General features: G+C 42.6%; 1 protein-coding gene across 20 annotated transcripts in view; it reads right to left on the bottom strand.

Moving 5' to 3' along the window:
• Window positions 1-12,237, bottom strand: part of LOC110492382 (MYND-type zinc finger-containing chromatin reader ZMYND8) — a 32,952-nt gene extending 20,715 nt beyond the window's left edge. For 3 of the 20 annotated variants that reach the window (XM_090203525.1, XM_090203530.1, XM_090203535.1), the window contains exons 1-6: window positions 12,121-12,219; window positions 9,548-9,582; window positions 9,132-9,240; window positions 8,728-8,940; window positions 1,766-1,836; window positions 961-1,121 (exon numbers count right to left, since the gene is read on the bottom strand). In XM_090203525.1, the coding sequence (XP_090059651.1) occupies window positions 961-1,121; window positions 1,766-1,836; window positions 8,728-8,741 (246 nt within the window). In that variant the 5' untranslated portion in view covers window positions 8,742-8,940; window positions 9,132-9,240; window positions 9,548-9,582; window positions 12,121-12,219. Of the gene's footprint in view, window positions 1-960; window positions 1,122-1,765; window positions 1,837-5,779; window positions 6,161-8,727; window positions 8,941-9,131; window positions 9,241-9,547; window positions 9,583-12,120 lie in introns of those variants that run through there. The other 17 variants (XM_021566647.3, XM_090203528.1, XM_090203532.1 and 14 more) reach the window with 8 other exon arrangements.
• Window positions 12,238-12,295: the final 58 nt, after the last annotated feature.

Below are 12,295 nucleotides of genomic sequence, written 5' to 3'. Positions count from 1 at the left end.
CAGATCGAGGGAGATAATCAGTGGTCTCGTATGTCTTCCATTTCATAATAATTGCTCCCACAGTTGATTTCTTCAAACCAAACTGCTTACCTATTGCAGATTCAGCATTCCCAGCCTGGTACAGGTCTACAATTTTGTTTCTGGTGTCCTTTGACAGCTCTTTGGTCTTGGCCATAGTGGAGTTTAGAGTGTGACTGTTTGAGGTTGTGGACAGGTGACTTTTATACTGATAACAAGTTCAAACAGGTGCCATTAATACAGGTAATGAGTGGAGGACAGAGGAGCCTCATAAAGAAGAAGTTACAGGTCTGTGAGAGCCAGAAATCTTGCTTGTTTGTAGGTGACCAAATACTTATTTTCCACCATAATTTGCAAATAAATTCATAAAAAATCCTACAATGTGATTTTCTGGATTTTTTTTCCTCATTTTGACTGTCATAGTTGAAGTGTACCTATGATGAAAATTACAGGCCTCTCATCTTTTTAAGTGGGAGAACTTGCACAATTGCTGGCTAACTAAATACCTTTTTGCCCCACTGTATGTGACTGTTCAGAATGTGTGTATGACATGTTCATTGTCAGTGGAACTGAATTCAAAGGTTTTGGCTTGGGGTTGAATCATGTCATACATGTAAAACAAAGCATTCACAACACAAACAAACATATTTGGCAGGCATATCTACTCTTTCCAAAAAAGGCAGTTTAGAAAAGTAATTTTAAAGTATTCTACTCTATAAACAGTTATCATGATTAATCAGCAGACTGATAAATCATCTTAATAGTCAATCATCAATACATGGTAGACATTTTTGGGATATGAACAAATGCATCCGACCACAGAACATGAAGCAGTGTCTTTCATTTAAACCTGGAAGCACAATCAGTCATGCACAGGTGCACAATCAGTCATGCACAGGTGCACACACACACACACAGTCACAAACTACACCTCCACCCCACCTGGTCTTTGTTGTTGCTGTGGACGGCTCCAGGTTTCTTCTTCTTCTTCAAGGGGCTTGGAGGGGTGTCTGAGGGGTAGTGGCCGTTGGAGGAGTGGGTTGGGCTGGACACCTTCCTCTTCTGAGTTGCCAGCACCCGCTCTGCTGACCCGGGGTCAGACACTAGTGTCAGGAGCAGAGGGGACACCAGGTAACCATACATACAACACAGAGAGTAGCAGCTTATAGGAATCTTAGAAGGACAGAGACTAGATCCCTGGCATGAAAGGCTAGAGCGACAGAGGCACTCCCAGTCCCAGGCCACTCTACACAATGACACTCAGATGGGGGGGTATTTGAAGGTCAAAGGCAGAGTAAATCCTCAAGCATTCTTTTTGTTAGCAGAACCCCTTCATTGAGAGACTTAATATGGTGGTTGCCCAGGAATACTGAATCCAACCAGATAAGGGATTTTGGTCACCAAACCCTACTGCTAGGTTTCCCAATCTGGCAACAAATTTCATATGTTAAGTCAGTGTGGTCGGGCCCTGTGATAGTGATCACGTGTGAAGGATGCCTCCTAAATGGTGACATAGGCTAACATCCACAGCACGTGATGGTGAGGCTGAACCCGTGCAACAACCTCAGAGGTAGTGGTGATACGATTTTAACTGAATGGCACAATGGTTGCTCTGTGTAGCTCTATGAGATCCACATCAAACAACAAGTATGTTTAACGGTAAGATAAACACTAGAAGAAGAATACTAGAATATGCGGTCTTCTCAAAATACAACATTGGTCTTAGCATGCAGGGCCTTGTTCTTACCTTTGGATCGCAGTGCCACATCCATCCCCTCTACCACATCCGACTCCGTCTGTACCTCGTCCTCAGCCAGACTGCACAGCACAGAATGAAAGGAGGAGAGAGAGTCAGTCACAAACAGTGTTCACAAAACAAATCATGTCACACAGTAAACAAGTGGAACACCACCTAGGGCAGGGTCCCAGGGGACAAAGTCACCAGAGTTTCAGCAGGTTTCCATTGTGGTTACCTCATCAGCTTTATTGAGAAACATCAATAGGTTACTATTGTTACCAAATCTAAGGCGCAACCGGTGGCACAGAATTGACTTAAATCTCAGATCCATGGCCTTTAAGATCATTCATGATCACGAATTGTAAGTCACTCTCGATAAGAGTCTCCTAAATGACAACCACATTTTTTTTCAGAGTAATCATGTCTTCCTATGCATGTCTATAATCATTGGTAATCACAGTCAGATAAACTTTAGACGTTGGGAGTTTGTGTTCCATGGGGTGCCACCGGAGAGAATCTCCATGGCAACAGGACCTCTTTATTCAGCTTGCACAAGAGTTGCAATAAAACGCAACACTTGTGCTTCAGCACAACAAATAAGGCCATCCAACCGAGTAGGCTGTGTGCTCCTGTCCTCCAGGACACAATGGAGAGACAAGGGCTTCAGTCCTGATGAGGGCCATGCATTGACGAGTTTGTTTGCGTCCCCATTTGCCCACCTACCTACACTAAAGAAGATCTTTCTGTACAATGCAAGCTCATTCAAAAGAGCAACGCCTTAAACACATTTTGGGGTTTTCAATGATTACAAAAACACTTCCACAAATGCGTAGGCTACATCACAAAAGGGTTTTCACCTTCAAAATGGACGGTGACTCACAGAAGATTGCCTCAGACAGTCATGGATGAGAGTGTAAAAAGGTGATTTTTGGTAGCCACCCAAACCCCAGCTCTCACAACTGGCTATTCCTATACTGAACAAAAATAAACGCCACAATTTCAACGATTTTACTCAGTTACAGTTGATATAAGGAACTCAGTCAATTTAATACATTCTTTAGGCCCTAATCTATGGATTTGAAGACTGGTCAGGGGCGCTTTGCGTGGGACTGGGAGGGCATAGGCCCACTCACTTGGGAGCCAGGCCCACCAACTGGGGAGCCAAGCCCAGCCAATCAGAATGAGTTTTTCCCCACAAAAGGGCTTTATGACATACAGAAATACTCAGTTTCATCAGCTGTCCGGGTGGCTGGTCTCAGACGATCCCGCAGGTAAAGAAGCCGGATGTGGATGTCCTGGGCTGGCGTGGTTACACGTGGTCTGTGATTGTGAAGTCGGTTGGACGTACTGCCAAATTCTCAAAAATGACAGAGACGGCTTATGGTATAGAAAATAACATTAAATTCTCTGGCAACAGTTCTGGTGGACATTCCTGCAGTCAGCATGCCAATTGCACGCTCCCTCAAAACTTGAGACATCTGTGGCATTGTGTTGTGTGACAAAACTGCATATTTTAGAGTGGCCTTTTAAAGTTCTGGGATCTTTTATTTCAGCTCATGAAACATTGAACCAACACTTTACATGTTGAGTTTATATTTTTGTTCAGTATAGAAACCCACTACACCAGATCACTTCAGTAAGCTCTACGGAGTCCACCTTGGTCTGACTAGCTAGCTACAGGTTTTTACCTGTTACATAGGTCTGTTAACTAGCCTGTTCTTAACAGCCAAAATAAGATTTCCACAGCAAATCATATCAATAACAAACAATATTGTGCGAAAATGTAAACTATAGCCTCTTCCATTTACAGAAACGGACAAATCAAAGCCTGGAGCTTTTTGTGTATTTGGTTTTGCTCTCCTCTAATTCCCTCTCAGGAAGAAAAATGAGGAGAAGAAAGGGGAGGGGGTCCTTGGTGATGAATGGGGTTCTTTGAGAGTTCAGCCCCTCCTTTGTCAGGGCCACTGAGGGCCTCGTTCCAAGGATGTAGTCGTATTCATTGTCCGAAAATAATCCTCAGGATCCAACACAGGTCCCACTCTGAACCAGACCCAATACCCTGGTGGCTCCTGATAGGAGAACGTCTAGGTACAGGTAGCCTAACAGGCTAATATTCAGCACTAGATCTAGAATAATTTTTGTTTTCAAGAAGTGGACAAGTGGGAATGTTATAGATGTTCTCAGAGGAACATTTGAGACAAAGATTTGGATAAGATTAGAGTTGATATATTCTTCAGAATCCACATCCATAATGGTCATTGATCTGGAAGACAAAAAGGACAGAGTAGAAAAAGGAGATGCACAATGCTCCAGAGCCAGAGCTGAGGGCAGCCACTGATGCATCCAAGCATGACTACCACTGTGAGAGGCCATTAACTAAATCTACTAAGCCAATAAAGCCACCCTCATTAACACGCACTGTAAACCTTGACGTCCTGCTCATTAAACCAAGTCCATGACACTGAGCATTCATAAACCTATGGTAATGCTTAACAACCCTGTCACCACATTCACATGAGAAGTCTCAATCAATAAATCACTAGCCATAATCGCCATTATCAAAAAGACTGAGGCATAAAATCACCGATAATGCAATCTGAAAAACGAGAGAAGATCAAGAAGATACAAATGGAAGAAAACTCTAAAAGTATCCAGCATATGAGTCTCGTCTTGTTTAGACATGCTGCCCTTCAGGGCCTTCCTGTTCCAGGCACAGAATGAAAAAATGAACGAGGCCAACATGAAAGAGAGCAAATGTTAGCCAACTCTCTGTGCTACGTGTCCTACCAGCGAGAGCACTGTGAGAGGACAGAGCACTTTAATCATGCAACCCAGCAGTAAGCCAAGGTTCACACTCGTTATTCACTCAAAAATAGGCCCACCGAGCAGCCAGAGTGACACAAGAACCACCTGATCCTGTAGCGTCTAGCTAAGCAGATTGTTTAGTCATCCTATGTTCTTCCAGAGGGCATTTCAGACCAGGAGAAGAATTCCTGAAACCTGGCAGAATCACAGGAGAACAGATAGCAAAAAAATCTTCAGTATCTATGAATATTCCAGAAGACCAAAATTCAGGATAACATTAGCAAACACCACAAAAGATTAATGGCTGATAGAAGAAGAAGAAGAAAAGACACACACATTGAATCTGTGCCTTGAGATTCCACTGGCTCCTCAGAGACAGGCAAGCAGAGGCAGAGCAGGGTTCTCGTCACAGAAAATGGAGGCCACAGCCGACTCCTCTCCCTCCTCTCCCCCATGCCGACCGAGGCTCCAGTCACAGGCACACACGAGGAACAGGAGATCCGTGGAGATTACAGCTCAACATCCAAACACCAAAACACAGTTAAGCCAAACCACCGTCACTGCCGAGTACAACAGGAGGGAGACTGACGAGACAGGCGAGAGAGAGAGAAGAAATCCAGCTAATTGGAAATCAGTTATCCAATGTAACCCCCATATTCAGTTTCACTTTTACTGTGCCCACTGCTGTCGAATAATAATTAGGCATAATAATATGAAAGAAACTGAGAGAAAGATAAATTGTTTGACTATAAGAATAAAGACATCTGGCAAACTTAGGACCTATCCCTGGGGAGAATACACTGTTTCTCCGTCTCATGCAACACAGTTGTGTCTAGTACAGAGAGAGGGTCTGGGTCTGGGGGAGGGTCTGCTTTGTGTTGGTGTCCTTGAATCCACTGAGGATCAGTATTGTTGATGGAGAAACAACCTGGCGCCCTTGCCACCCTGCAGCCCCTGACCTCCAGAGAGAAGACTGACTCTGAGGGATATAACGCACAAACAACACCGTCAAGATTAAATTTACCATTCACTCAAGACCATATGAAACCACTAGTTTTAGGCACAGTCTTGCAGAAATAGGTTCTATGCTTTTGCCAGCATTTCATACTATAATCACTGCAAAAAGATTAGATTCATTATACACGATTAATTTTTGTACATTTTTTAAAACCAAAAAACATGTTCTTCATCAGAGATGATTCACACTTAGTAGCATACCTTGTCTTATACCACAGAATATGTAAGAAAAATCCTTCAGCCTGATTTTTACACTGGTCTGGAGGAGATGAAACAAAGATGGCTGTAGAATTTTCCAGAAGGCCCCTGCTCGCTCTGTGCTGCCGCTCTCACTGCGATTGTCAATCTTTAACCTCAACTGCTGCTGTAATTGGCTGGAGGGTCTGCAGGGCGGGACCGGATTGGTCAGCTGTGGTATGCCACACGACTCGCTGTGCGCAGGCTTCTTTCTTCCTTAAAACACATTTTCTGCTGCAATGCAGAGATTCCCTATGCATTAAAACGGTGTAATTTCACCTCGGTTTAAAAGGTTGTCAGTCTGTTTTGATTGCGACCGAGCGAATGGGTAGAGGTTTTAGAAGAGGGTTTTTGAGTTGTTCTTTGTGGTTAGGAGGCAGTAAATCACAAGCAGACCATATAAAAGCCTGGTGTCCAATTTACGAGCAATGCTGCCTCAGCTAACCCCAGAGGACTGCCTAAAGATAACCTGTCACCAGATTACTAACATTAGGCCTACCACTAACATAACGCTAATGGAGCGTGAATTTATACACATCTCCAAGCTCACCTAATGATTGTTCAAAATTGTCCATTTCTTTTTTTTTCCCAGGGGTGTTGGATCACTTTTGGCTTTGTCCATGAGTGTACTGAAATGTTTTACCTTTTTTTATTATTTAACTTGGCAAGTCAGTTAAGAGCAATTCTTATTTACAATGATGGCCTACCCTGGCCAACGCTGGGCCAATTGTGCGCCGCCCTATGGAACTCCCAATCAGGGCCGGATGTGATACAGCCTGGATTCAAACCAGGGACTGTAGTGACGCCTCTTGCACTGAGATGCAGTGCCTTAGACTGCTGCGCCACCCATCCCCCATCCTTTCATGAACCACAGTAAAAGAGGAAGCTAACGTAATGGTGGTTGATGTGCCATTCACATACTGTAATTAGAACATGCTTTGTATAGAGCCAAACCAAGGTGGTTGATAGTGAGGATGTAGAAATTCTAATATAGATTTGACACCAAAGTTAGCTCATAATTGCAAATGGAAATACATTCATTTTTCTAGTATTGTAGGCATATCAAAGTAAAATGTGGATTTTAAGATCTGCCATGCCATGGTAACTAATTACATAATTAGAACCTATGAATGACTTTCTGATTCATGCAAACATTTAATTTTAGGCACTATTGGGAAACAGGTAGGGAAGGGGCTAGTTATTCATTGTGATTCATTATTTGAATTAAGAACCATAAAGTAATGTCCTATTAAACACCAGTGGAAACAGTACTATAAATTGCTACCAAAAAGGATTCTTGTGAATTGAGAGCCAGATATGCAGTTTCTATAACCTACTTACAATAGGGGATATGATTATCTTAACACAAGTATTTCAGAAACGTCAAACCAGGCATTTAAATGAAGCAGCAGATCAATGGTGTTTTTGTCTCTACAGCTATAAATAGGTGAGAGGCCCGAGCGGTGCAAGGGGGGGGGGGGGGGGGGGGGGGGAGAACACAAGCACACAAATGCAGACAAGTATGAGTTGAGCTGAAGTCAAACAAACCATAACACAAAGAAGATACACACAATCAACAATCACTAAAAATATAGTGTTTCTCTGGGTGGCAGTTTGATTTGTAATGACATGAGTGGAGCATTACCCAGAGGGACAATCAGTTTCTAACACAAAATGGCCACTGTTTGAGGCACAGAGCAGAAGAAGCAGCTTTACAAGGATGAGTGCTAGCTACAGAGTCAAAGTAGCACTGGCCTGTAAACTGGAGGACTTTGGCCGTAAATTGAGACCCCATATTCCATGAGCTTCAAAACAACTAGACTACACAGGGCTACTAATGTGTGGAGGAAGAATGAAATGTACCAATTTCCCTCAAACCCTCCATTTTTGGTTTCGGAACACTGAATGAACTCTGAGGACTCAGTTCTGATGAGGGTGAGACTGGAAATTAATTTAGAGTCAATTGGTGAAGAATTATTTCATATTTTCGTATTACATTTTTTTTATTTAACTAGACAAGTCAGTTAAGAATAAATTCTTATTTACAATGACGACCTACCCCGGCCAAACCCTAACGACGCTGGGCCAATTGTGCGCCATCCAATCACGGCCAGTTGTGATATAGCCTGGAATAAAACCAGGGTCTGTAGTGACGCCTCTAGCACTGAGATGCAGTGCCTTAGATCACTGCGCCACTCGGGAAAATCTGCAGATATTAATTATGAAAGTATTAATTTTGTCCCCCAACACACTACTTACTGTAAGAAACCAGTGTTGAGTTAGCTATCAGCGTCTGGAGACCCCCCGCCCCGGTCAGTCTAACAGGCACATGTGTTTCCCCCACGACCATTCTCCCTGGCCTGGCATGACACACTAAATCACAACAACAAAAGATACATAACACCCCCCCCAATCCCGCCACCCCACTAGTCCTCCTCAGCCACCCATCCCCCAGCCTTGTGTGCCATGACACACAAGGCTGGCACAGCAGAGGGGAGATAGATAAGAGATTGCCCATTTGTAGCTTACTCTCTTTTGCATTATAAAAAAGACAAGGAAACCAAGAATTTGCCATGGTCCACTCTGCAGTCCACTGCATGGCAGCCTGGATGTCTGGGGAACACATGTGAGCCTGCCTGCCTGCCTGCCACACACAAACACACACACACACAGAGATAGACAGAGAGCGCAGAGGGGAGAGTCCTAACCCAACCCCCACCTAAGCTCTCTGTGGTACAGGGGCCTTGCAAGGACTCCCCTGCCCCCAAAGCCCCCCCCACCCCACTCCTTTGGGAAAGCAATCTGTGATTTTCAGGTATTCACATCCAGATTTGCACAGCAACATTCACACAACAGAGGAGGAGGAGGAAGGAATGTTGTAATTAGAGTTGAGATAAATAGACAGGGCTTACCTCTGTGGATGCATGGCTGCCTGACACACTGTTATGGCAACACTTATAAAACATGGAGGACACTCTCAGCCTGGGAAGGCTCTGTTCTTCAGGCAAGGCGATCAGGCCTGTCTGATGGTAGCCAGGCCCTGACTGGCCCCTTTGTCACAGGCGGGATGTAAGACCGCATCCGATTGGCCGAAGGGTTTCCTGAGTAATTATCTTTGTTCAGCGCTGAGTGCAGGAGAGACATGGAGATAAAAAAAGAGAGAGAGCTAGGCCCAAATCACAAAATAATACACACACAACAATGTAATACTGTTTCCTAAGGTTGCATCTGGTGCAAGTTATGTTATTTTCACAGATTATATAGTAGAAATGGCAGCATCTACTAAATGAAAAACAGACAGCTGCTCTGTTGTAACCTCCATTTTTGTAGAGAAGGCCTTTGTCTAAACCCCTCCCTTCTTCTCAGCCGTCTTCAGAGGAGAGAGGGCACATAGGCTCATTCTTCACCAAAACTACAACCAAGGCCTGGAGAAATTGCACACAATTTAAAATGTAGACCAGGGAATGTTTCCCTATAATATAAGTGGAATTAAAAGAAAAACTGAATGGTAAATCCAGATCATTAAAAAAAAATAGGATTAACATAAAAGGAAACAAGTTACAATTATTCTGAAATAAATATGAATAAATTCAAAAGAAAGGCTATTTATGGGCTTGTTCCAAAATAGAAATAGCTATTATGTATACTACAACAAGATGGGACTCATTTTATCTGCTAAGAGTTACATTACAACATTTTACAAAAATAATAATTTTATAATTAATAAATTACCAGGCCAAACAGCATTACTTGAAAGTGCAGTTTCTCTAAAAGAGAAACATACAATTAAAAAATAAATTTAAAAAAAAAAGCCAATACTTTGCAAAAAAATATTTGAAAAATAAATACATACAATAGGTTACATAATGTTATATACCAGGGGTCAGCAACAGGCTCATTAGTGATTTTTTTGGGGCTCCCCAGAGTAGTTTGGGGGTTGTTTTTGGTTTTAAAAAAATACTAAAATCACCAGTCCCCCAAAAAAGGTAATTTAGGAAATCTGTTCCCAAGTATTCCAATTTATTTTTAAAAATTAGGCGTGATTGTGTCTCAATGTAATCAAGGCATGAAATGATTGTTATTTTCAAATACAATCTATTTTTTGGCTGACTTGTGGTCAGTTTGAAGTGTACAAATTACTATAATTATGTTCCGGCCCCAGACCATCCACTCCGACAAAATTCGGCTATCGGCTGAATCTAGTTTACGGCCCGTTATAAACACTACCCGTAATCGCACATTTTGGGGTACAGTGTTGTTTGTTGTAGGGTTGTTTAACATTCTATTCTGTGGATGGTTAATGTTCTGGAGTATTTATAAGGCCTAATCCATAACATATAGGCTAATTTCTGGTCTTACAATTGAGGTTGGAAGTAGCACTTATTACATTAAAGAAAAGTTAGGAAAAGGGGAGACATTTTGTAATGCCAGACAATGCAGACCAGAACAAATTACAGTATGTGCATGTACGTGTGTTCCAAGGAACCTACCGCTTGCATCATGTGCTCCGTGAAAATCATCAATAATTCACTGTACCTGGGTAACAGCACCTGTCTGTTATTGTTAACTCTCAGACAGGCCAGTTTGTCAATTGGAGTATGTTTTAAATAGCTCACCAGGCCACACTCCCAACACAGTGGTTACAAGCAATGGTAACTAAGGCTCGCACACATTGAATGTGGATCTAACATTCTTCTGTTTCGTCTGTCAACATTTTTCACACAATTCCAAATGTAAAATCGGTGCGCACTCGGTTCTCAAATTTCATTCAGAGGTGCTAAATATTCTCGGCCAGCAAACGCTATTGGTGTGTCTGAGCCCTAACTCTCTGTGCTTGTAACTTCTACTACTCTTCACTGTGCCTTCACCATCTGCAAATAGCAAAGCCATTAGGCTATATCATTATAGCCTTTCCGACAGGTAGCCTAGTGGTTAGAGCGTTGGGTCAGTAACCGAAAGGATGGAATCCTCGAGCTGACAAGGTAAAAATCTGTCGTTCTGCCCCTGAACAAGTCAGTTACTGTTCCCCGGGCACCGATGACCTGGATGTCAATTAAGGCAGCCCCCCACACCTCTCTGATTCAGAGGAGTTGGGTTAAATGTGGAAGACACATTTCAGTTGAAGGCATTCAGTTGTACATCTGACTAGGTATCCCCTTTCCCTTTTGAAAGGATATGTTGTTGTGAGCACAGGACATGTGTGCTTGGTGGAGAATTGGGGCCGAAAGAACACAGAAGTCATTGGTTTCATAAAACAATCCAAGCACGTGCAATGCTGTCCTCTAGTGAATAAAATGAGAATAACGTCAGACAGATTCAGACGCCCCTGGCCCTCACAGGTTCACCATTTCCACCGGTGACTCTTCACGCCTGCCTCTATATGAATACTTATCTGACCCAACTATGCTAATGTGACAACTGTCTAGCCTAGATAGATGGACATACGCTCCTCTGAACTATGTGTGCGGTGTCTTGCCTAAAAGGACAACTGTTTGGCCAGAGGGTTATTGGTTATTCACGCTGTGCCTTTTTACCGCTTGCTCTGTTAGGGATCTTGGCTGGGTTACTGTGAAGCATTTGTTTGACAAATTTGTATGACAAATATTGTCGAAAGGACTAGGTCTATATTGATTGGTTTTCAATCAGCTCGTACTCCTGGTACCTTGACCATTGTGTAATGTTTCCGGAACAATTAACAGTTAGCTAGGTTTAAAAAGTTAAGTACAGAAAATGTAATCCATGACTGTAGCTACTCGGTACTCCACTTACAAAAATGACATATTAATACAGAAATGGACATCTATAAATCCTGGCATTTGTACAAATGATATGGCAGAGACAAATTATACCATAACAGCTCATATCAATATGGTTTGACAGCCTATACTAAATACATATAATTGTGTTAATATTGACTGTGAAGGCTGGGGTCAGGAGTGGCTGAATGAGTGACAAGCCATGGTGAAAGATTAAACCATCATTGACAGTAGGATTACACTAATGTGTACCTAGTTACCAAGGTTGGTTCCTTTTGGCTGTACAATTCCATATACTTAACAGACTTGTAATGGTGTAACTACGTAGCTATATCAAACGGGTTCACCATCACCACTAGCTACTTCCTTTGCGTAGTGGGCTTTGTTGGCTACAGTAACTAGCTAACGTTAGCTAGCTAACTAGCTGCTGACGTTAATAATAACAACCGTTTCCTGATTCACATTGAGAAATATTTCCTATTTTACACGATTTATTTTGCTAAAACTAACGGAATAAATGGTATTTCACGTAAAACAATCAATACGTACCCGATAATGAAGATAAGTATGTAAAATAGAATCTGACTGGACGGAATGAAAGATGGCTTGGAGGTATCCCTTCTTTCCCTCAACATTGATTGGGCGGATTCGATTACGCTGAACTTCGGGACACCGGTGCATGGTCCGTGACATGCATCCTGCAGAAACATAAACATCTTTTCCA

The sequence above is a fragment of the Oncorhynchus mykiss genome, chromosome 16, assembly GCF_057628025.1.
Source record: "Oncorhynchus mykiss isolate SJ-2025 chromosome 16, ASM5762802v1, whole genome shotgun sequence".
In the NCBI taxonomy this organism is placed as follows: domain Eukaryota; kingdom Metazoa; phylum Chordata; class Actinopteri; order Salmoniformes; family Salmonidae; genus Oncorhynchus; species Oncorhynchus mykiss.
The sequence above is the reverse complement of the archived record's forward strand: the minus strand, read 5'-3'. Positions and strand labels throughout refer to the sequence as shown.